Source organism: Sceloporus occidentalis, unplaced genomic scaffold (assembly GCF_023333645.1).
Source record: "Sceloporus occidentalis isolate IW3139 unplaced genomic scaffold, rSceOcc1.0.p SCAF_1, whole genome shotgun sequence".
NCBI classification, from domain to species: Eukaryota; Metazoa; Chordata; class Lepidosauria; order Squamata; family Phrynosomatidae; genus Sceloporus; species Sceloporus occidentalis.
This window is the reverse complement of record NW_028316981.1, coordinates 152,074,715-152,100,150: the sequence shown is the minus strand read 5'-3', so window position 1 is coordinate 152,100,150 and position 25,436 is coordinate 152,074,715. Positions and strand designations below refer to the sequence as shown.

General features: G+C 42.5%; 1 protein-coding gene across 1 annotated transcript in view; it reads left to right on the top strand.

The window, feature by feature from the left end:
- Positions 1-25,048, top strand: part of C1QL4 (complement C1q like 4) — a 29,859-nt gene extending 4,811 nt beyond the window's left edge. Inside the window, exon 2 of the mRNA XM_089508188.1 lies at positions 21,857-25,048. Coding sequence (XP_089364314.1) covers positions 21,857-22,036 — 180 coding nt within the window. The 3' untranslated portion in view covers positions 22,037-25,048. The remainder of the gene's footprint in view (positions 1-21,856) is intronic.
- The last annotated feature ends 388 nt before the right edge of the window (positions 25,049-25,436 follow it).

Here is a 25,436-nt window from a genome sequence, read left to right as displayed (position 1 = left end):
AAAAGAGTTCCAATCGCCCTTCATTGTGTTCATCGATTCTAGTCACTTTTTTTACACGGTTAAACACGGTCAATTTCACACAGGCCTTCAATAGTTTCAACACCAATATCACAGTTGTATCTCAATTTTCCCCACCCCTAACCAACACAAAAATCAATTAATTACTTGCAATATTTGGATAGCAAAAGTGTTACCAAGGATAAATTCTAAATTTTTCTCCTCTCTGATGTAAAAGTGACAGGTTCTATTGATCAGAATACAAACTTCCATCAAATGGCATCCCTCCCTCCCTCCCAACACCCTCCCTCAAGTGGTATAGTAAAGCATCCAAGCACCTAAGTAATGCCTAGCATGATTTATGTTTCACAAGGGTTGCCCCCCACCCCCCACCCTTGGCCACGATTCCTCCCCTATTAGCTAAGAATAGAGACTTTTCCTTTTCCTTAAATGGCAGTATGGATTGTAATAGGAAAAGGAACATTGGAATGGAAGGGTTAATTTTTTTTTCCTTGAGAGATTTTAAAATAGATTTTGACACCTTCACAATTTGTGCTTGGTGAACAGGAACAATTGCCTGTTTATTAAATAATAAATAGCAGGAAGGATAGAAACTGACACGGCACCTGGTAATATTGGTTCAGTCAATTCATCCCCTGAGACCTGTTTGCAGTCAATTTGTCAGCAGAGGCCTTTGGTGGTTTGTTTGGATTTTCTTTCTTTCTTTCTTCTTTTTTTAGTTTTAATACCAAAATGCCTCCTGTCAATTGAGATCAGGGACGAGCAAATAGCCCCATCTTTATCTTTACTCCCTGACCAATAAAACATTTTCTTCTCCTCTCTCTTCCTAGCCTTTCCTTAAATTTATGTAGCTTATTTTACCAGGGAATTAAAACAGAAAAATCACAGTGAGATTTATGTATAATTTGTGAAGCATGGCTGTAAATCCCACAGCAAATTGAGCAAGGTGAGGGAGGGGGTTTTGTTTAGGGAAGGGAGGTTTTAATTTGAAAATGCCACAAGTTTCCTGTGCATGTGAGTGTGTGACACTTGAGAATTGTCTGTTGTCAGAGATACCAAACCAAATCACAGCTGAACATGTTCTGCCCCTTATTTGTTTGGTTCCACAAATTTAGCTGCAGTCTATCCCACTCTTACTATAAAATTAACCAGGGTCTAAACTGAAAAGGTTAAGTATGATTAAGCAGCAGAAAATGGGTTTAGTTTGGTTTTAAGCTCAATTTCCCTGTGCAGTACAGAATACAAAAATGACAAGACAATACTTTTTAAAACACTGACACAATGCCTTTTCTCCCTGCTACTTCCAAGTTGTGACAGGTAAACCATAATTTCTTGGGTTAAAAGAGCAAAGACCTCAAGGGTCATAAGGCATAGTGTCAAGACAGCCTGGATTGCTTGCCTAGTTCTTGACAGAACTAGATACGAAATTTAAGGGGAGTCCTAAAACTCAGTTCATACAGTTCTGCATACAGAATTTCCCATGTTTAGTCCTAGGCATCTTCAGGGAAGTTTAGGAAAGTCAGTGTATGAGACACTATTGAGCTAGATCTCCCCTCTGTGTGCCTACTTGAAAACAATTTAAGTACCACAAATAAGTTTTCCCCACCATCCTCTGTGAGCATTTTTCTTGGTTCTTTCCCCCTTCCTGAATCCCTAATTACTTTCTGGACAGTAAAATTCAGCATGGACAAATACACCAACGTGACATTTTTGGATGGTGTTTGAAGCCGGTTTGATATTTACAAACACACACATACATTTTGAAAGGATCTGGGCCACTATTCTCTCTTGGCGCCGTTCAACTAGCTGGGTAAAGTACAGCTGCACCTCTCTCCCCATTAAGGCCCTGAAGCATTCCCAGGTGGATCAAGCTGGCTCTTGCCTCCCTTGCCAATCACTCTCAATATCCATCACTTTGTCAGTCCCAAATCCTACACCACAGGGACAGATTCTTGGCTTCTATCCCTGGGCGTTTATCTATGCTTAGTTTTAGGGTTTTTCTTTTCTTTTCTTCTTTTCCCATCTGTCTCACTTGCAAATTCTACATCCATCTCCAGGACAGCTCAAAGATGTGAGATTTACCTGTAATAGGCAGTGCCAGATGAGGTTTACAGCTAGATCATCAAAGCAATGCTCAGGGTCATGCCTGCCTGGAAAAAAAAATAACTACTATTCTATCCAGCAGGCCTTCCTTCTAATTCCAGAGGTTGTGAAACCCAGGGTTGAGTTTTTTGTACATGCCTAGAGAAGCTCTCTTCTTCAAACAAGATTCAAAGAGAGACAGTGGGGGTCAAAATCCATGTTGAAATGACGCCTCTGGGTTTCCTTCGTAGCTCTTGAATTCCATATAATTATAAACCACATTTTGTTGATCAGGATTAAGGAAATACACAGATTTCCCTTGAAATGTGTGTATTGTCTTAGGTAGATTGCTGTTGTGTGCCTTCAAGTTGTTTCCAAATTATGGCAACATTAAGGTGACCCTGTCACAGGCTTTTCTTAGCAAGATTTTTTAAGAGGAGTTTTGTCCTTGCCTTCCTCTGAGGCTGAGAGAATGTGACTTGCCCAAAGATACCCAGTAGGTTTCCATGATTGAGTAGGGGCTTGAATACTGGTCTCCAGAGTCCTAGTCCAACACTCAAACCACTACACCAGTGATGGCGAGCCTATGACACATGTGCCAGAGGTGGCACTCAGAGCCCACTTTGTGGGCACATGTGCCATCATCCCAGCACAGTTTGCCAGAGTTTGTTACTAGAAAGCCAGAGGGACATGGCACTTTGCAATAAATAAGTGGGTTTTGGGTTGCAGTTTGGGCACTAGGCCTCTAAAAGATTTGCCATCACTGCACTACACTATGCTGGCAGAGTTAAACAAGTTACTATTTTGTAATGTAAGTCCCAGAAGCCCTTGGCCAACATGTAGCCTGGGAAATATGGGAGGTTTGTTGTTATTAATTGCCCATGAGTCGGCCTCGACTCATGGCAACCCTGTGGATGAGACATCTCCAAGACCCCCTATCCTCCAAGGCTCTTCTTAGGTCCTGTAGACTCAGGCCCATGATTTTCCTAATTGAGTCTTCCTCTCTTTCTACTACCTTCTATCTTTCCTAGCATTATTGTCTTTTCTAGTGATTCCTGCCTCCTCATATTATGGCCAAAATATGACAGCCTCAGTTTCATTATCTTGGCTTCCAGGGAGGATTCAGGCTTAATCTCTTCAAATACCCATTTGTTTGTCTTTCTGGCTGTCCTCAGCACTCTGTTTCCCCAAAAAACTTTTCTGAGCTTCGTTTCAGAGCAGAATAAGCTTCTACATAGGTAACAGAGACTGAAATGCCCTTCGTGACTGAGAAGAATTTGGATAAGATCCACCTATCCCTCTCTCCTGTCTTTGGCAGTAGAAGGAGGTCCATGCTGAGAGAACTATTTCATGATAGAAGGGAAGCAGAGATTAAAGGGGGCTTGGAGAATTAAGACCTCCACTGTCCCTCTCAAGTAGGTCCCCTCTCAAGGTCATGGGTGTCACTGGCTTGCACAGCTGGGTCAGCTTTGTGTACTAACAGTGGAGTCAGCTGTCACTTGGCATCATTTTGGCAGCTAGGAATGATCAAATGTTAAAGAAAGGGATAAAAACTGCACAGAGGCAGTAGATGAAATGCATACCCCTCCCTGACAAAAGCAATTGTTGTGCCTCAAAGATATTGCTTATTTGTTTCCATGGAAGAGAAAAAATATAATGGTGGGGTCATCTTTTCCCCCCTTCATGAGCTCCTGTACCCCAATGAACTTCTGATGCTGAAATTCAACAAGTAAAGGCATGACACCACTAAGTCTATATGTGTGTGTTACAAACTTGTCTGCTTCTTATAAAACTGTCAAAGTCAGAGAAACCCTGTTGGAAAGTGAGGGGGAGGTTCAATGGAAGCAGATAATCCTATTAATAACAGTCGCACCTGCATTTCACCCATTCCTCAAGAAAAATTAGAAGGGCATACAAGGAATTTCACCTCCGCCCCAATTTATCCTAATACAACTACACAGGATGGGCCACTCAGTTATCTTTGTTGCCTAGTGGAGGCTGCAAACCAGATCTTCATGGTCCAAGCTCAACACTCCACTCTCTACACCATATCATCTCTTAGTACTTAGGACAGTAATGCAGTGTTAAATATTTGCTAAAAAACATTTAAGAAGATATTTTTTGTAAAAAAAAACACCCAACAACAACCCTGTTTTCTAGCAGTTTTCATCTCGAGCAGGTCTTATTAACAATAATGGGTCTTTCTCACTCAAGACCAAGCTACCCCCCAAAACACTTGCCATTACAACAGGTTTACAAATACACTACTGCTGAGAAAATCCATTTTCCCTCTAGCTCTTATGAGGATTGTAGTTCAACTCATATATAATGAGAGCCACTCCAAGTGGGATGGTACATGATCCCTTAGTGCCTTCAAATTAAAAAGTCCTGGAGTGGGGAGACCCTGTGAGCCCTGGGCTCTACTACACCACTAATTCTAGGTATAATCATGACACTCTATTACCAACATAGGTGTTTTTTTCCTGCAGGAAACAGCAAAATTCAGTGGACACAGCCTTAGGATTGAACACAAAAAATCAAAACTTAACTGAATTGCTCATTTCAGTGGGAAAGTTACTAGCTAGAATTGCTGTTGTGTTGATAAATGGGAGAAGTATTTGTAAGTGTTTTGCTGACAAATTTCTCTTCCCTCAAAATATATTCTAAAACTTCAATCGCTGTATTACTTATAATTCCCACAGCAGAGATCTTAGATGACCAGGTGTTCACACATCCCTAGCAGTACTGAAACAACAGAAACACAAATTACACTTGGTATTATACTGCCACTAATAGTAAACAGTATTACTGTGTCTGCGTATCATCACCAGAGATAATTTTATTGAATGATACACAGAGTTCATAAAACCCTGCAATTTACTCTTCTGGAACAGAAAATATTCAGTGGTATAAATAAGCCTGATACTCTCCACAGAGAAGATTGGAGGAAAAATATGGGAATGATAAAGGCCAGCAAGTATCTAAGGAAGATGTGGGAACCGATGTGTAAAAGCAATTCTTAATAACAGCACGTTTTTCAGCAATGCTAAGAGCTTCTTCCCAGAGGACCTGAACTTTGTTTCATGGGCCAAAAAATCAGAGAGGCAGAAACTGAGGTACTGAATAATCAGTGGAGAGAAACAAGGAAGCCTGCCTAGTTAGCAATTCTCTGTCAGGACTGCAACAATGGCTTAACAGACTCCTGGCTGTCTGCAGACACCCCCTATATCTCACTAGCCCCACTGCTTCTAGCATTGCAACGCTCCACTCCTGATGTTTTAGCAAGTTTTAAGACAAAGATGTGGGATACAGCTGTTAAAAATCATCTTGACCTAACTTATTATTACATTTATATTTCACTTTTCCCCAAGTGAACTCAAGGCAGTGTGTAGTTCCCCTCCTGCACACTTTATTCTCACAACAACCTTGTGAGTTTGGTGAAGCTGAGAAATACAGAGTAGGTTGCCCATAAATTTCATGGCTCAGTGGGGAGTTGGATCACTATCTCTCAAGCATTCTAACCACAACATCACCCTGGGTCTTGTTCCTAATTCTTGATTATGCACTCTTCTAGTGTAGGTTTCAAATTCTCAAGTGCAGACAGAAAAATCCTGGCATCCTACAAATGTATTCCCCTAACTCTGTTATCCTTTAAACTCTGAAGTTCTCCTTCAGTGAGAATGCTGGAAACTCTCCACTAAACCTGAAACCATATGCCCATCAAGGTATAAAAACTGCTTCTATTACATTTATATTGTTGTATCCTCCTCCCTTCTTTCCATACCCCAAACATGTCTCATTCTAATTGAAATCTGCCCTCTGGAGCCCTCCCGAGTCTTCATCCTTCACTTTGTGTGTGTGTGAGAAAAAGCTAGAGGAATTACAGTCAGTTCGTCAACAGACAGCAATTCCTTTCGACTTCTCTCCAGAGTCATTTTTAAAACACATATACATTCCCGGGCACTGGGCCGCTCTTAGACACACTGTCATAAACACCCTCATCGAATGCAGCCCTGCCAACTCAGAATGTGATCCTGTCAGCCCATCCAAGCTTAGCGGCCTCACTAGTTGGACAGGAGACCACCAAGGAGAACTTTGTTGGACCAGCAGGAGGCGCTCTCCCCCACAGGCAGCTAATAGGCTAAACAATCCCAGCAGGTCCAAAGAGCCAGAGGGTTAAAGCTAGTTATTTTGAAAATTACCCATGCACACAGTCTCCTCCTCTAACACTTTTTGCTTATGCAGAACAGACCTTGGCAATGTTACTGTTACCACTGCTACTACTACTACTACTTCTTTTTGTAGACTACAACTCTGGTTGGTTGGGGAAATTCTAGGAGTTATAGAGCTAAACATCAAGTTTCCTAAGCTCTGACTGAGAAATGGTCCTATCCCAATGCACAAGTAAATGGGCATCTCTGTGTCAGAGGAGCTATTGAAGTGCAACAAAACCTGAGCCAAGCCTAGTTCAAATGTAGTGAGAAGAAAAACATCCCTCTCCTTTCCACAAGCATCGTTCCCTCTCCAATCCCAGCAAACAAAAGCCCATGCCACTCTACAAACATTTCTGTCATCATACTATAAATCACCTCTCCAGGAGAAGATCAAGGAAAATGTGCTAACAAGACAGTGATACACAATCCAAGTGGGACTGGCAGCAAAAACCTGCAGCATATTCTGGGCCCTCAACAGGAAGCTGAGCATCACCTCATGAGCTGCTGGTCATGCCCTCCTCCAGCAAGGCATTCCTTTTTCCTACTGTCCCAGTTTTCCATTTTATTTTTGCCTCCAACTATAGTCAACATTCTCTGCTGACTGTGCATGTTCAGTTCTCACTGGGATGACATTTTTGTTTATGCTTTCTTTTATTTTCTTTTTTTGCCCCTCTTGGGTTTGTGTGATTTGAAACAGATTTTTCCTGAGACCTGAATATGTCTCAGCATGCTGACACAGTTCCCCTGTTTTGACTCCCTTTCTGCCAGTGACCATCACCCAATTTCACTCTTGGGGGAGTAGCACTCCTCTTTTATCAACTTCTTTCCCTTTTACATATTCAGAGATCTGCGTTGTCTTTCCATTGCTTCCTAACCACCCACACTTATTCTTCTAACATATTACTTTCAGAGACACACCCCACCTTACAGACTCTCTGTGTATGCTTTCTTCAGACTTTCTGTTTACTAGTTTCTTCACAAACTTATTAAAAGCCAAATAGCAGTGAGGCCATGCCAAATCTGCACATGTGAATATTATGTTGACCCCAGCATGACTCTAGTTTGGAGTCAACTGCAAGGTCTGGGAAGATCTGCTTTTCAGTGGAGAGGGTAGAGCAGTGGTTCTGTAAGGTCTGGCATACAGGAGACACTAATCAAAGGACAAAACAGGACAAGGACAAAACACAAAATGGAAGGGGGAGATAGGCAGAGGAGAGACAGACTCATGACAATCCTGAGCACCATCAGTAACTTTAGCTCTTGAAGTCTGAAATGGAAGAAGCAAAGCATTATATGGCCTTCAAGTCATTTCTTACTTATGACTACTCAAAGGCAATTCTATCACAAGGTTTTCTTGGCAAGATTTGTTCAGAGGGGTTTGCCATTGCCTTCATCTAAATCTGAGAGAGTCTGACTTGCCCAAGACCACCCTGTGCGTTTTCATCATGGCTGAGCAGGGATTCAAACCATGGTCTCCCAATGTCCTAGTCCAGCACTCCAATCATTACACCATGTAGGATCATTATATGGCCTACTTCTCACTAATCTGTATTTGGAATATACAGTTCAGATTGCATGTAGGAGGAGGGGGGGTCAACAAATTTCTGTCAGGAGGAACAGAAAACACAGGGGTGGAATAGTGTGGTCCTTCAGATGTAGGAGTGCAATACCCAGCAGTTCTAACCAGCATAGTTAATGTGAGGGAGGGAAGTGCAGTTCAGCGGCATCTGGAGTCCTGCATGATTCCCACCCTCAATGTAATTGAATACTTCCATACAGAATAAACACATTCTTGTACGTAAAAATCTGGCTTCTAAAGGACTGAAGTAGGGTAAAACATTTCCCCAATAGATGAGGAGATATATGTGGGGTGTGTGTGTGTGTGTGTGTGTGTGTGTGATATGGGGAGCATTCTAGGGCCAGTATCCTGTGGAAGGTGGAGGAGTTTGGGTTGAATGGGAAGATGGATAGGTAATGTCGGAGAGGAGATGCTCATTGATTTATCTGTACATATTACTGGCAGGACAGTATATAAACTGATACTACAGTCACTTCCTCCATAGAGGACTTAGGCAGTGCCAACAAAAATGGAACCAAAACTGAGAAACAGATGCCAGCCACAGATGCTGGCAAAACATCAGGAAGAAACTCTTCTAGAACATGGCCACATAGCCCAAAAACCCCACAAAAAACTATAGATATCAAGCTGTTCAGGGGAACCTTTAATTTCCTTACACACTTTCCCCAAAATATTTAATCTCCAAAGACTAAAGGGGTAACTCCCTCACCCCATGATGCCAGACCAATGATGATGAGTAAACATAGTGCAGAATACTGGGTATCTTTTAAAAGAAAAAATATTAACATGGGAGCAGGGGTGATGGGGTGCTGGATAGGGCATGCCTGACTGTGACCCTGAACACTCCTGTTTAGATGTGAACATACACTGCATTTTGATGCAGTTCCCACCAGCTTCCTTTCTCAACTCTCACTAGCCACCCATTCTCAACAGAATTAAATTCCTGAAAAACTCACAAAAAACTAAGAATTAAATTCTCTTTCAATCCTTTGAATAAGCAATCATTGTGAAAATGGGGTCTTTCTGGGCAACCAGTAGGATGCAGAAGTCTCCCAGTTAAGAAGATCTCAACATTCCAATTATATTGGGCAGCAGGGCAAGTAAACATGTGAGTTGTACTCCATGAAGTCATGCAAGCCTTCCAAAAACAGGAGCACATATGGGGAAATAAGGATGTATAGTCAGCTCCTTACCACTACACATTGACTGAGCAGATCTGCAGTGAAAAGGGTTCATGTAAAGCTGCTTATTCATGTAAAGCTGTGTTCACACTCAGACTGGATGCAAAAAGTATGTCCATTAACTGTATGGATGCAGAAAGACCATCCATTGACTCATTCAAGCTTTTTCTGGAGGAGACACAACAGGAAACTAGGAGGAAATTCACCATATGGAAGTGTGCAGTAGAAAAGCTAGTGCCTTTGTCACTGCATCCTCTGTTTACATGTTATGAACAACAGGCATCATTCTTAACATCACACTGTTATTGCAGTTCTTAGAGAAAGTTCAAGACACAGATTTACACCACAGCAATATCATGTAACTATTAATTTCATCACATGGTGCCATCTGTTTGCCAGGTGCTAAAAGAAACAGCATTAACAGGTCTCTTTTCTAAGTGGGTTACAGTGTGTGTGTGTGTATAAAAGACATAAGAGAAACACAGAGAAAGGTGGGAAACAGAGGCAACAGATAACAGGTGAAGAATGTGCTGTTATTTCAGTGGTCATGTACAGATTCCAACTGAGCCTACTGAGACCACATCAATGAATTACAATCCATCCTGGACAGTAATGCTTCCACCTCAAGGGTTTTTTGTGGTAGGCCTCCTAATTTCAAACAGTTACTTAGCTACAGGAGGACACAGAACATGAATGGGGAGATAGGTACAAGACCTTGCTGCAAACCCAGATGCCCACACATCTACTTGGGAAATGTCATCATAGGACCTAATCACATCATCCACAATATTAAAGGTACTTTCACTTGCTCATCCTCCAATGTGATATATGCCATCTTCTGTCAACAATGCCCTTCAGCTCTCTAGATTGGGCAAACAGGCCAGTCCCTGTACCAGAAGATAAATGGACATAAATCAGACATCAGGAATGAGAAAACACAAAAGCCTGTTGCAGAACACTTCATTATTCCTCAGCATCACATCTAGGACCTCAGAACAGCAGTCCTTGGAAAATCCCCCTCCAAACAACTACAAATGACTATTTGAAAGAGACGCAGCAGAATTGGAATGTATCCAGTCCATTGACAGACAATATTTTCCTGGCACACAGCACATATTATAGGACCAGTTAACACCCCAGCCTCATGAAGGTTCTTTTGGCCAAGTCATCACATCTCTTTTCTGATTCCCACATTACATTCCAGTAACTCCCCACCACCATTCATATGGTTATGTACTCATCCTGGCTATAGGCAACATCCTTCCTCCCGCTCCCGCCTTTGACCTGCAATGACCATAGTTAAAACTGAAGTTTTCACCTGATCACCATACGCACAAGTTTTGCATTTGTATTGCTATTCACACATGTAACCAGCTCATAAAGATCTGTTCCTAGGCACTTTAGTCCATGCATCTGATGAAGTAGACTTAAGTCTACAAAAGCTTATCTTCCTATTAGCCTCAAATGTGCTACAAGATCCCTTTGATGACTGATGACTAACAAGGTTATGTCTGCATTTCAGCTTAGTTACAGTAAATGAGTTGGGGAAACTTTGGCTTGAAACAGAGGGGCAGATGGTAACAGCATCTGGCCACTCTGGGGGCATGTCATTTACACAATGCATACCCTAGGAGCACCCTAAAGCCGCCCTGGGATTGTATTAGGGCTGCCTAAGGCGGCCCAAAACTGACCACAAAAGGAGATCCTATTTGGAGCTATGGGAGGTGGCATCCTCAGGGCCATAGAGTGTGTTCACTGTGGTCCTGGGGTGATCAGCCTTGGACCAGCTTCTAGCCACTCTGTCTTGCCTATCTGCTTCACCCCTTTGGCTCTCCAGATATTTTGGAGAGCTCCCAACAAACCTCCCATTGGCCCTGCTGGGCTAGCTCATGAAAATTGTAGGCCAAAACAGTAAGCCATTTGGTGGGTCACAGATTCTCAAACTCTGCAGTTAATAGCTATGCTATAAGATTCATATGTAACAGGTGCCCTGGATAGAAAAACGTCCTATTTTTCTGCACATTGAATCCTATGTATTTTCACACAGACTCCAAAAGTTAATGCTTTTCACAGAGAATCAGTGAACTCCTATCAGTTGTGTACACCAGCATCTGAACTACAAGAAATAAATTGTTTCACTCAAACACATATAGTGTACCTGAACTCAATCAACTGTGCACAAGATTACTTCCTGGCTCAGTCTCGCCCCATTCAGCATTTGGAGAGTTCCAACAGCAGCAATGGCAGGTTCTTCACCTCACATTGTTGGGAGGAAAAGTGCCAGTGGTTTAAAGTTATAGAGGGCCTGAACAGACAGGCCAAAATAAAACTGCTTCAGCCCACTTTGAAAGTGTGCTGTTTAAATGACACATGTGTCCTAAGAGGCTGGAAGCCATGTCAAAGTCATGCTTTGATCCTAAGGACTGGAGCACAGTTTTGGTGCATGTGGGGGGGGGGGAGGGAGATCAGAGATTTTGTGATAAACCAACTTCTTGTGGATCTTTAGTCAATTTCACAAAAACTACAGAAAGAGATCAAGTTCTCCAAGTAGCATTTGAACCAGCAATATGGGGACAGAGCAGATTCCCCATTAAATCATGCCCTATTGGTTGCCATTGTTTATGACCCTAGCATAAGCCTCACATGGCAGCTTTATTCCTCTCTTCGCTGATACAGGTAATATCTCATCTCCCCTGGTGACAGCTTGATCCATGTAAGAGCTCACTCTATTGTCAGAGATTTGTTTGGAGAGGCCTGAAGCTGGCCTCTTTTGATCTGTCTATCTTTGGAATTTATTACCTGGACACTGTCACTATAGTGTCTGAATATCTCACATCATTGACATTTCTGTCCTACAGAGAGAAAGAGAGAGAAACAGAAGCAAACAGTGATACATGTCTCTCCCTATAAAGCATAACATGAAGGTGTACAGTAGAATTAAATGACTTGTCCAAGGTGAGACTACGAATCAGTGGCACAACAAGAAATTTAATCCTACACTTCCAGGTTCAAAAGGTTAAAGAGGTAATCCTACAAATAAGACTGTAAAGCAAGTCCCACTGAATTACTTTCAGATAAAACATACAGAAGATCAGTAAACTTACCAACTTTTGGAGAAGTATTTTGGAGAAGTATTATTACTTCAGTGCATCAGCAGATGCCTCCTACAAAACATGGCTGGTTCATGTGGACTAGCAGCCATGAGCATGAAAATCAGCATTCTAAATGGATTGATTACAGATGAAAGGTACTCTGATTCACAAAATACTATCTCAGAAAGCACCTTAGCTCTGCATAATTTCAATATATATGATGAAAAGAACAACTGATGAAGATGAAAGTGACAATTTGGATTCTTCTAGCCACCTCCACATTTGGACTCTCCTTGGACATGATGCTACAAAAACTGTCCTGGTGAAGGCTAGAGCATCAAAGTTTACCACTCTGCCACTGCCTGGGAGTAAGCCCCATTGAACTCAAGAGCATATTTCTGTGTAAGGATGTGCAGATTTCTGATGTAGCACATGTATCTTGATAGATTAGATTTAGAAAGACAAATAGCTAGATGAGGATAGATTGGGATGGAAAGAGAGAGAGCAGATGATAGACAGACAGACAGACAGACAGACAGACAGATAGATAAGAAAGGATACACAGACAGATACACACACACACACACACACACACAGAAGTGATAAACAGAATTTAAAAACACAGATAAAGAGCAAAACTTGGGAGAAATGCCGTTGGTTTGCTTTTTAATCTCATGCACATGTACACACTTGCACAAACTCACAGGCTAGAAAACAACGGCGGGTTACAGACCGCCCGTTTGGGGCGGCCTGCACCCGCCCCTTTCCCCGCTGTATCGGGGCCTCAGCTGCCAGACCAGCAGCCTCCGAGCCCCCGATCTGCCACTTTCCAGGCTGCGGGGAAGCAGCAAAAGGCCGCTTCCCCATGGCCTGAAAAGGGGTGTCCTTGGGGCTTCAAGCCCCAAGGACACCCTGCGGCAACAGGGAGGAGGAGAAAGGGGCTGCTTGGCCCCTTTCTCCTCTGCGCCGCTGGCGCAGCCGTCTAAAGGCTACGCCAGCAACGCAAACTCCAGAAGGAACTCCATTTGGGAGCTCCTTCTTACGCCACGTAAAGGGCGCTTTAAGCGCCCTCGCACGGCGCAAGGACATCACATCTGCGCCACCTCATTTTTAGGCGGTGCGGTCGTGACATCATAATGGTGGTGGCTGTGTGGAGTGGCCGTTGCCATTTTGTGCGCGCTCTGCACGTGCTAGGGTTGGGAGTGTCCAGAAACGACGCTCCTTTCTAACTTTAGCATGCGCGGAGCGTGCACTTTTAGACCCATCTGTAATGGGCCAATAAGTGACATACTCCAGTTATAACCCATGGTTACATCAGTATATGTACTTTTTGGTGTGATGTACAAGGAAGGTTTCCAGATTCTCAGGTGCATCTCCATCCCCTTGACTACTGCCCAACAGTCACATTTTGGCTGCCCCCATTAATCTGGGGAAGAAACAGTGGCCTTCTGCAGTGGGTGGAAGAAGCCAGAACATGCCTGGATTTACCTCTGCAAGCAATCTGTGTCTGAGGAGGACAACTACTGTTGTATTGCCAGAGAGAAAGTGGGGACAAGGAAACAGCTGTCCCCACCTCCAATGACAGTATTAAGTATGCTGTTGGAGGCTTGCATTCTGCCAATGTGCTTCCTAGATCTCATCTGTTATCTAAATTCAGGCCATGAGTGGCAGAATGGAATTTCCTGAAGCAATTTAGTGGTTTTATGACAGACTCACACATTAAGAAACCTTTGTTAAAGAATATCCACTTTCAGATCAGCAACAGAAATTCCTGGGAGGTGGAAATGTTTTCCCATTGTTTGTGGCACACTGCCCATTCTGATGTTAAATTTTTGTCTATTTATCCTTTAAAATAAAAACTAACTTCTTTGTCCTGGGTGAATTACTGGCAATATTAATAGAAATGTTAGGAACAGAAAAACACATACTTCTCCATAACTGCAGGCCCAGGGAAATCTGACAATTTACCAACATTAAAAGGCAGGTCTTTAGGACATAAAGAGCAAAAAAAAAAGTATCACTTGACCAGAGGCACGTTGGAACTGCCTCTATTTGCTTTCTACACATACTTGCAGATGGATATCATTCAAGATACATTCTAATGTCACGTGACTTTTGACAAAAAACTGCTTGGGGTTCAGTTTGCTAGCAAGCAACATTTACCACCATTCATCTCCTTCCAGAAATATCTCAAACTTGAAACTGGCCTAGCAGTGCCTGACAAACTTGTTTCCTAGGCTGAGTAATAAAAAAGAGATGTGATTGTGCTACGAGAAGCTGACCTAACAACCTCTTTTTCAGAGAAGAACTTGTTCACTCTCTCCCAGTTCTGTCAGAACTTTAAATATGGTGCCGGGTGACTCAAAAGCTGCCAAAGGGGCCAAAACAATACAAGACAACTCAAAGGAAAAACAATTTATGATACAACTCCTTCAAACAACTTTGAACTCAACTGCATGAGGGCTGGAATGGGACAGTGAAGTTCTTTGACTTGAAACTGTCAAGAACGCAGGGGAAGTTGAACAACAAAGGAAAAACTCTTTGTGAGATTATGGGTTTAGACATTACCCAAGATCACACAATGAAGGAACTATTGGTCATAATGGCACTGGACTGATTTGTAAGCAAAGACTGGAGATGGGAAGGGAAAAAAAGCACAGAATGAATATATGCATCTGCAGAAGGAAAAAAGGGGTGACATTATCACTTTCTTCATCCCTTGGGTGAGTGAACTATATTCATAATTCCAAACAAACCATGCTATTGAAAGGGCAATTGAGCCTTGGGTCACCATCCCGGTGACTCGACTGTCCCATGACAACAGGTGCATGCTTTTGAAGAAAGGAGGAAGCTATATTATATAAATGTTTAGCAATCTGCAATGAGCAGTAAAATACAAAGACAGCAAGGTTCAGGACTTCCAAGATTTATATCTACAAACAGCCTGCAGGTACAACTCATTTTATGCCTTAACTGAAAAGGGAAGCAAGGGTCCTGTGTAACCAGGGCTTTCCTTTCAAACCTTTTGCTTTCATCAAGGGAGAAAGGATAGTAGTCTGTAATAAGGCCCAACAACAGAAGTAAAACCCTGATGTCCCTGTGCTAGACACTGCAGAAAATCCAGATGAAGGAAGCAAACCAGACCTGCCTGCACTTTTGGAGTCACAAACCATGTGGAATCCCAAGCATGCTGCTCGGGAAAGGGGGGGAAGCAATGAAAATGAAACAATGAACTTTATGTACGTGTGAATGCATGGTCTGCATGCATAACCCTAACCCACAAACCAATATATAGTATGCCTTGGGGTTCAAAAGGCATCTCCACTGTATCAGCTCTGAAGTGCTTCCAGATGAGGCCTTTATTGTACAATCATCCTGCTTAATTTATGGCATTTAATATTTGATTTTAGCTATATTCTTTTTTAATCTGTGCTGTAAGCCACCTTGGGCCCCACATGGAGAGAACAGAAGGATATAAATAAAATAAAGAGTGGTACAACATATCAACATCTTCCATTGCTATTTCCCCCATGTTTTTCTACCAATTCTTCTACTTTTTTTCTTACCACAGAAAACCTGTAATGGGGGGAGCGGAGGAACAATTGTGCCATGTCTTCTGAATGACAATGTAAAATTCCACCACCTGCTAGCACCATGGTCTGAAAACATTTGGAGAAAGTTAGAAGCAGCAAACAAACAAGTACACACACTACACCTTCTTATTTTTAATCCAGACAAACAAGTACACACAGTACACCTTCTTATTATTAATCCCTTAATAGGGAGGAGGTACAAGTGTATGAATAGAGGGCTTGGACAATGCCATTTCTGTCAGTCGCTGTTCACCCCTCCATACATCACCTTACCTATGTCCTTCCCTGGGATGGAAAAATAGGAAGGAGTAATAAAAGTGTCCTAGAAAAAACAACTTAAAACCTCATCCTGGTATTTCCTTCTTTCTCAGTTTATATCACCTTGCATTCCAAAGCCAGGCCTTCTTCCAAATTTTATGGATTTTGATCAAGTCTCCTCTTAATTGCCTTCTCACTTAGGTAAACAGCCCTGGTCATTTTAATCTCTCTTCATGCTTTATTTATAAGTCTGCACGCTTTTCAGAATCCAGTGGGCCAGCTCACATGAATGAGGATTGTTGGTTCACAAGGCTTTCGCCTGGTGAAAGATTTGAGTCATATCTTGACTGAAGAGAAAATATATGAACAGGCATCATTCAGATTATTGCAGATGTACACAATTTTGTGGGGGGAAACTGTAGGAAGGACAGTTAGGAAGGTATAAAATATCCTTTGGTAAAAACTGGGAAATGTTAGGGTTTTGGGGACTACAGCTCCCAAAATTGCCCAGCCAATAGTTCTAATAAGTAGTTTTTCCAAGTTCTGCATTTAAACATCCAGAACTCTGGGGCAAAGGCACCCTCACCTAATATGCCCTATTTTTTTCCTTGAAACAAATTCCAGAATAGTTCCCCTCCCCCCTCAATTCATGTCACCAGTTGAAAGTTTTCATTTGCTAACTACCCTGAAGCAGATACCTTAACAGAAATGCAGCTGAATCCTGTGGATTCTTATTCAGAAGTAAATACCACTGAACTGAAGCAGTTGCAGCCTAAGGGTGTTTAAACTCCTGGCAACAGGTTTTGCTTAGATCAATTGTAATGCATACAGGAACACCTACACTAGCCAGCATTAATAGTTAATCTCACCATCTGTGATCATCCTGGACTATTCAGCAGACAAATGCAACAAACCAATGCTGCCTTAAGCTTTCAGGATTTCAAATGGAAGCTCTGAGAGCCATCCTTCCTAGAAGCCTATCATACCTGGGATGGGACTTTGAAATAATAGATGTTTAGGATGTGCAGGCAGATGTCTGAGGGAGCCCCAGCTCTTCCGTGTGAGCTGCTGCTACCCATCGTCAATCTACAATTATTCTCTGCTTGTCCAAGATTAATAGCTGCTTGGTATGCTCAGAGCTGTGTCTGCTGTTTGGGTTTCTGATTGCACTATGCAAGCATGGAATGTTGTACCTGGATTAAAATTCAGCATCCTGGACATATCATTCTTCATGTTTCTTTTGGATAGACTAAACAACTTGGAAGAGGCATTGAGCAGGTGGGCTGCACAGTTCCAACTCCCAGCCCAGCACTGGGCAGCACTGAATGAACTCTGGACAGTGTTCACACAACCCCAGTGTGGATGTTGCCACCAACCTGGAAGCTGCATTGTTATTGTTGTTCCTATTTTGCATTCTTCTCCTCTCCCTCACCTGGGTGTATCCAAAGCCTGCAAATGCCAGTCAGCTAAAAAGACAGTCAGTTTTGATTCTTGCTCCATTCTTAGTGCAGGGAATATATAGAGGAGAAGGAAGAGCAGAGTATTCTCTTATCCCTGTTAGTTCCTGCAGACTTGTCGGTCTGAGAATAGCCAACTTCTTTGCAAGCTGCTCTCCCTCCTGGCTGATAAGGCAAAATGTACAAGGGAATTTTTGCTATTATCTCTGATTGGAGACAACAGCAGGGATTCCTCTGTATCATACAGGATTTGCCCCTTTATCATACAGGACTGGGGTTTGGGAAGAAGGCAAACCAGGAAACCCTGTGGATTTGATTCTTACTCTCTCTGAGCAGATTTTACTCCCACCCCAGCATGTGACAACACCCCAAATGTAGGGTGATAGAGGAGAAGGTTCCCCAAGCGGTAATGTGGAATGGCATATATGATCCCCTTACTAAGCAGTCTATACCTCCTCTACACTCTTTCTCTTTCTTTCATGTGTAACAATATTATCTAACTTTGGAGTAACAGTAACAGATACAGTAAGAGCTGTGGTCTCTCCTCAGAGTTGAAGCTATAATTTAAACTGGTTTGCAAACTAGGTTATAGGTGCCTTGTTCACACTTGAGTTAATTACACCTATAAGTGTGCTCGGGTTGAATCGGCACAAGCCTGTTCTTTTGATTCTGGATCTTTTATCATGTCTTTTGAAAAGACACAGGTTGTCACAAATGCAAACGCACTGCCTATCACGTTCAGAACACCCAGGAGGGAGGGGAAATGGGAAGAATGTGGGCAGAGGGGTGGGACATACCCATCCCAAAGGTCTTGCCAAACCACCATTCTTTTTTCCCTCTCTGCGCTCATGGTTCCATGGGGCTTTTTGTGGTTTTAAATTTCCTATGCTGTCAAGTGGTCCCTTTAAATCACTGTGCAGCTGTTTTCTGCTTCTGCTGGTGAATTGGTTCCCTTTTCCCTGTGTGCCAGAGGTACGGGAAGTCGTGGGGGGGGTGTTCCTTGGGAGGCATGATATAGGAGGTTTTTTTTAAAAAAAAAAAAACTTTGACAGCTTCTGCACACTGTCACTTTTGTGTGGGTTCATGGGGGGGGGGTGTTCTTCCATAGCAGGCATGGATCCAGGCATGCCAAGAAAGAATCCCCTCAAGGCACCCATGGATCCATTCATGCCAGGGAAGAATCCCCCATGGTACCTATGGATCCACCCATTACTCTCCCCCCCCCCCCCCGCCTGTGAACCCATGCAAATGTGATAGTGTACAGAAGCTATCAAAGTTTTTTTAAAAAAAACATGCCGCACCAGCCCCCCCCCCCCCCCCCCAATTTCCCCTACCTCAGGCCCACAGGGAAAAGGGAACCAATTTTCCAGCAGAAGCGGAAAATATCTGCACAGTGATTTAATAGGACCACCTGACAATGCAGGAAATTTGAAATCACAAAGAGCCCCACCAAACTGTGAGCACTGAGAGGGGAAAAAGAATGGCAGTTTGGCAAGACCCTTGAGATGGGTATGTCCCACCCCTCTGCCCACCCTCTGCCCACCGCCCCTCCCTCCTGGGTGCCAGCTTTGATCACCATTTTCAATTGGTTACAAATATTAATGTGAGCTTTAATATGAACACGGATAGCTTTGATCGTGGCAAGCATAGTGTGAACATCTATTCAGCATCGAATCAATTGTGCAATCCGAACCAATCCAGTACAAAGCCATGAGTGTGAATGAGGCCTATGATTCTACAAAAAAGAAATAGCAAAGAAATAAAAAGGGCAATCCCACTCGTTGAAAAATCAGAAACAATATTTGTGGTACAGATGAATCTTCTTGAAAAATCTTTTAAGCTGAAAATGCATGGACAGCATGTAATGAACTCTGAGAAGCCGGAGGACCAGCTGCATAAAGATTTCTTTCCTCCAGAAGTGGAAGCTTCTATGCACTCTTCTCAGCCTCATTCCAAGTTTGTAAAAGTTACCTTTCTAGGATAAAAGTCTTTTGTATCCCCCAGCCAGTATGGCCAGCAACCATGCTGGCTGAGGAATTTGGAAGCCAAAAATAGTAACATTCCTAAGCTTTCAGGTGGTAGCATAGGAGCTGTACAGAGCCATGCTTGCTGAGATATAGTCTGGGAGCTGGAATAATGGCGAGAGAAAAAAAAAATACTTTTCCACACTGTGCTCATCAACAGCTTAAAAGCCTGGGGGCTGATCCTGTGGAGTTTTCTATCACAGCTATCTCCTTAATCATAGGATAGAATCTTAGAACTGGAAAGGACCACAAGTTAGAGGAAAAAAGAGAGGCCCAGATTTATTTTAATAATTAATTTTTTAAAAAATTTAACTTGTTTATTTAATTTTTAAAAAATTATTTTCAATTTTTTCTTTAAAAAATTCACATCATACCGAATTTTCAGTTTAAGCGCATGAAACTACGTACATGTAAATGCACTGATGCTGTATGATATTCTAATTTAAAGAGATAATTTTAATTTTGCTATTTGTTAATGTCACAAATATTACTATTACATTCAGTGATATACGGGAATTATGATTTATGAGTAAAATTAGTACAAAAAACATTACTAAGGATTCTGTATGGTGTGGCATGGGAGGAGGTCAGTGATGGGGTGACACCATGAGTTACTGCACCAGGTGACGCCAACCCAAGTGATGCCACTGCCATACAGAAATTTGTTTGTTTGTTTGTTTATTGTATATGCCACCTTTCTCTTAGAGTGGAACCCAAGGCGACACACAACAGGAAATCAATCAAAATACTCACTGCCATCTTAAAAACTATTAAAATATTCACAATTAAAACATTATAAAAATAATTTTAAAACATACAAAGTTTAAAAATAAACAAATATCCATCCACCTCCAATAAAAAAGCCTCCCTGGTGTAGTTACTCACTCATGTACTTATACTCATGTATAAGTCTAGAAATTTTAGTCAAAAAAGTGACCCCCAAAAAACTGAGTCGACTTATCCATGGGTCAATGTAAGTACTGTACTTTAACTCTTATATATAAAAAGGAACCATCCCCTGGTGAAAGGCAAGGGTGTCATCTGTCCTGGAAGTACTGACTCCTCTCTACTCTTTCATCTATCCAGCCTTTAGTGTGAGCACAGTTATACCTGCTGGAATTTTATAAGTTCTTGGGCATTATTTTCATTTGCTTCACCCCCTAAGTTTTACCCTTGACCTATCCATGCGTCATATCAAAATCCATAATGTTGGCCCCAAAACCTGCCCTAAATTTATACATGAGGTCAACTTATACTTGAGTATATACGGTACATATTAAATATCTGCTGAAATATAAAGGGTTTTGCCTGTCGGTGAAAGAAAAGCAGGGAGGGGACCAGCCTAGCCTCCTGCAGAAGGGAGTTCCAGAGAATGGGAGCAGCCACTTTGAAAGCTCTCTTGTGTTGAGGGATTTGTCAGTCATGACCAGCAGTTTGAACTGTGCCCAGAAATGACCTAGTAGCCAGTGAAGTTTTTTCAACAAGGGAATTATATGCTCTCTATAACTGATCCCAGTCAGTATTCTGGCTGCTGAGTTTTGAACCTGCTGAAGTTTCCAGTTTCCAAAGGCAGCCCCATGTAAAGTAGAGTCTAAGAGAACACCCAAGCTGCAAACCTGAAATTTCAGGGGGCACGTAAACCCATCTAGCACAACAAAGGCCCTATTTCCTGATCTGCCTTTCTGCTGACCAGGAACACTTCTGTCTTGTCTGGACTACATTTCCATTTGTTTGCCTTCATCCAGTCCATTACTAACTACAAACACTGGTACAGTACTGAAACAGTTTCCTTAGAAGTCGAAGGCTTTTCTCTGAAGGTGCCAGCCACAGATGCTGGCGAAACGTTAGGAAGAAACTCTGCTAGAGCATGGCCACATAGCCCCAAAAACCCACAAAAAACTATAGTTTCCTTAGAATCAGATGAAAAGGATAGAGTTGGGTGTCATTAGTATAATGGTGACACTATACCCCAAACCTCTGAATGACCTCTCCCAGTGGTTTCATGTAGATGTTTAACAGCATGGGGGACAAAAGAGAACCCTGTGGGGCCCTGCAGACCAATGCAGTCATACAGCACCACCATCTGAATTCGCCCCTCCAAGAAAAACCAGAACCACTGGATAACAATTCCCCCAAGTCCCATATACAGCTAAAGCACTTTTGAAAGATGCCCATCCATCCTCTGTTTAAAGATGGAGAGTTAATCACCCACCCAAACAATCTATTCCACCATCAAAAAGCTTTTACAGTGAAAAGGTTTTTCCTAATGATAGGTGCAATCTCTTTTCTTGTAATCTGAATCCATTGGTATGTGTTCTCTTTCTCCACTGCTTGTTGACCTCCTTTTCTTACTCCCAGGTCCGTGCCAGTGCCATTGCACAGGATGCTGATCAGAACTATGACTACGCCAGCAACAGTGTGATCCTCCACCTGGATGTTGGCGATGAAGTCTTCATCAAGCTGGATGGAGGGAAGGTGCATGGGGGCAATACCAACAAGTACAGCACCTTCTCAGGGTTCATCATCTACCCAGATTGAGCCTTCTTCCACCTGGCTCCCTATTTCTGCCCCCCAACTCCCATTCTGCCTACCCAAAACACTCTTTCCCCCCTAGGTCAGTTTTTCTTCTCCTTGGCTTTTCCACCTCCCTGGATCCTTGGGGTGGGGGTCCCTTCTGCCACTTCCAATCCTTGGAGGCTGGAACAGGAAAAAACATAACTCTGAGGAGGTGGCTATTCTGCTGCCCTCTCTTCTTGGGTCAATAACAGTGCTAGGAGGGTGGGTGAATTAAGGGATTTATGGTGCATGGGGAAACCAGGGAGGGGATGGACCCAGGGTAATCTAATATCATCATGGGTGGGGCCCTGGTCAGTAGAAGCAATGGTCTTGAGAAGAGGCCAAATCCAGGTTTGGGGTATGCCTCCTTTGAAGGGAAGGGCAATGAATGCAGTATGGGGTCCAAACCCATGGCAAACTGGGTGTGGGATTCTATTTCTATGTCATCCCTCTTCCCTGGATAGCTCTAAGGCAACCCAGAGCTAAAGAGGGACAGCTCCATTAGTACCCCTCTGCTGTCAACATTCACAAGAAATATTTTATTTATTACATTTCATGCAGTATCTTCCTTCCAGCAAGCTCAGGGTGGCTTGTGTGATCTCTCCCTCCAGCCTCATTTTATCTTCACAACAACCCTGTGAGGTAGTTTGTGACAGTGAGAGATAGTGACAGGCCCAAGGTCATCCAGTGAGCTTCTTGGCTAAGTGGGCTGGAGTCCGTTTTTTGGACCTTGTGCGTTCATCTCTTTCTTCCAACCCAACACACAAATACAATGTACTTGTTCAAGATATCCCATACACACACAGATACAGTTTTTTCCCACTGAACAGATGTCAGTTGGAAAGGTAACTATGTGGATAATAAATTTATCCTGCAGAAAAAGCCGCTGGCCTTTTTATTCAGTGCAAAAAGTCAGTCCTTTTCCGACTGGAAAGTGGAAAAAGCAGGATCAAATGAGAGATAGTTTGAATGGGCATTGATTTGCCCACTTCCATCCTGTGTAGGAATTTGTGTGCCCTCTCACGCAACACAACTACAATAATTCAGAGGATACAGTTCTGGTGGCAGGTTCCATATCAGCAATTGGAAGGATGTGGAATTAAAATTTTGCTTATTTATACTGGGGCTTTCACAGTTTGAGCCTGCTGAATTTAAACAATGCAAAAAAAAACTCAGCCTTTCTCATCTGTCCTTGCCCTGTCTCCCCACCCATTCTCTGTATTGAACAGTTACCAAATAATGTTTCAAGTACCAAACTGGACATTGAAAGACTGTTTCCCTCTTACTATTGTAAATTTATCCACAGGTTAGCAGGGCAGCTGCCCACTTGGTGTCCCTTTGTCCACCCGCATGAAGATATATATATATATAGATAGATAGATAAAAATAATATTCATATGTACCCTAAAATGGGACAAGTGTCAGAGGCCTATGTACCTCTGTATGTAAATATCTCACTGCAATCATCTCTTGCATTGAGACAATAAACACTGATTGCACCGGTCTGTGCTGCAGATCCTTATACAGCAAATGGTAATCCCTCTATGGCAGAAAGAGGAAGCATACTAAATCAGACAAGAATATGTCCCAAAGAGTTTCTGTATCATCATTGCTGCCACCCTGGAATCAGTAGAGGCTATTAAGGCTCTGTCAAATAATAGAATCTGGTGTGTCCTTGAAGGCCTCCACATGCATAAAGGAGCGCCACTAATTCATGTCCCACAGTATCTGTTGTATGAATCGCCACTTCCCCAGGACAAAACAACCAGCTCCTAAGCATACACCATTATAATCAGATTTTAGGTATGTAACACCTACCAGTAAAACCTCATCCATGCCCCATTGCTATCACTGTGTCCACAGGTCCATTACAATGCATAACCTCCCTACTCCCCAAACTCCAGAACCACGCTTCATCTCTGTCATTAGAACATCACAAGCACCTCAACACATACAAGGACAACTTTAGATGTTATCTTAAACAACATCACAGCCATGCACTCCTGCAAGAGGGCAGTCATGCCATGCAGATGAGCTCAGCAACTTGCTTCAGGCAACACCACAAGTGAAAAGCAAGCATTGGTGTCTGAATCAATTAAATGATGATCTAGAAGAGAATGGTGCTCTATTTAGGCTTTTTTCAGGCAGCATTACAGCTCAGACTATATTTATTAAAAATTAACGTCATCACATCATTACTTCAAGTGTACACATATGTATCCCTGTGCATCCCTGACGGCTCATGCACACATCAACACACATACAAAGCTTTTCTTTCTCTTACTTCAGGTTCTCCCATTGGAAGCACATGAGAAAGGAAAGAGGCAACGTTACACTACTTGTAGGTTATAACATGGCAACAGCTTTCCTCTGTTTCATTCCACACATCTCTAGACCTACCTAAATCTTTTAGCTCCTTTTCCAATGGTGGGTTAATTTGCACTTGTGACTTTGCTCCTCCCCTGAGATGTGAACACCTGCATTTTCACTAGGTATGTTATGTGTGCACATACTTGAAAGTGTTTGCATATGTCAGAATGGTCATGTTAAATTGTTGCTGCTGCTAAACTATAATTCATGTGAATTCATGGTGCCTAGAGCATTGCTTTGCATGCGTGCGAGCAGGGATGCATCTGTAGTAGGTCCCAGGCTTAATAGGAAGGAGAAGGAAATGAAATGCTGCACAGCCACAGCCAGATCAGAAACAGCCCTACAGAAAACTGAATTCATCATTTCCATTTCATATTCTGAAACACCAATAAAAATAATAATTAAAAGTTCTCTGTGACCACTCTGGGACTCTTCCAGCCCAGTAAATAATACATGAAGATGTGACTGTCTGGGGTGGCACTCAAAAATACACATACCCATACAAAAGCATGCCATGTACATAGGCATTTTCATTTCTGTATTTGAACTTGAGGGTCTGGGTTGAAAGTATAGTGAGATAAAAAGGAGAAGCTCCAAAATGGAGATCATACACAAACTAACATCCACAGGGTAGAATATAAAAGCCCAAACGTATTTGTGTATGGCTGTGTGATTAATTTTTATAGCACCTCAGTCTGCAAACACACTCATGTAAGTAAGTGAATGCAGATGTACTAGTGTACAAACATGCTGCATATAATTTTTTCTTGCACATTTATATTTGTGCCCTGCATATCTTCTTCTTGACTATTCCATTCTCATAATGCTTCCCTCTGCCTCTTCCATTCTTCATTCTTTCATGGATAGAGAAAGAATCCTTCTGCTGCTGGTGGTTGCTGTATGGAGGACCACACTGCAGCCTTGCTATTTTGCACAGTTCTCCCACCCCCACCCCCTGCATGTATGTCTCTTCTTTCATTAGCAGTTTTGAAATCCACTGAAGAGCTGGACA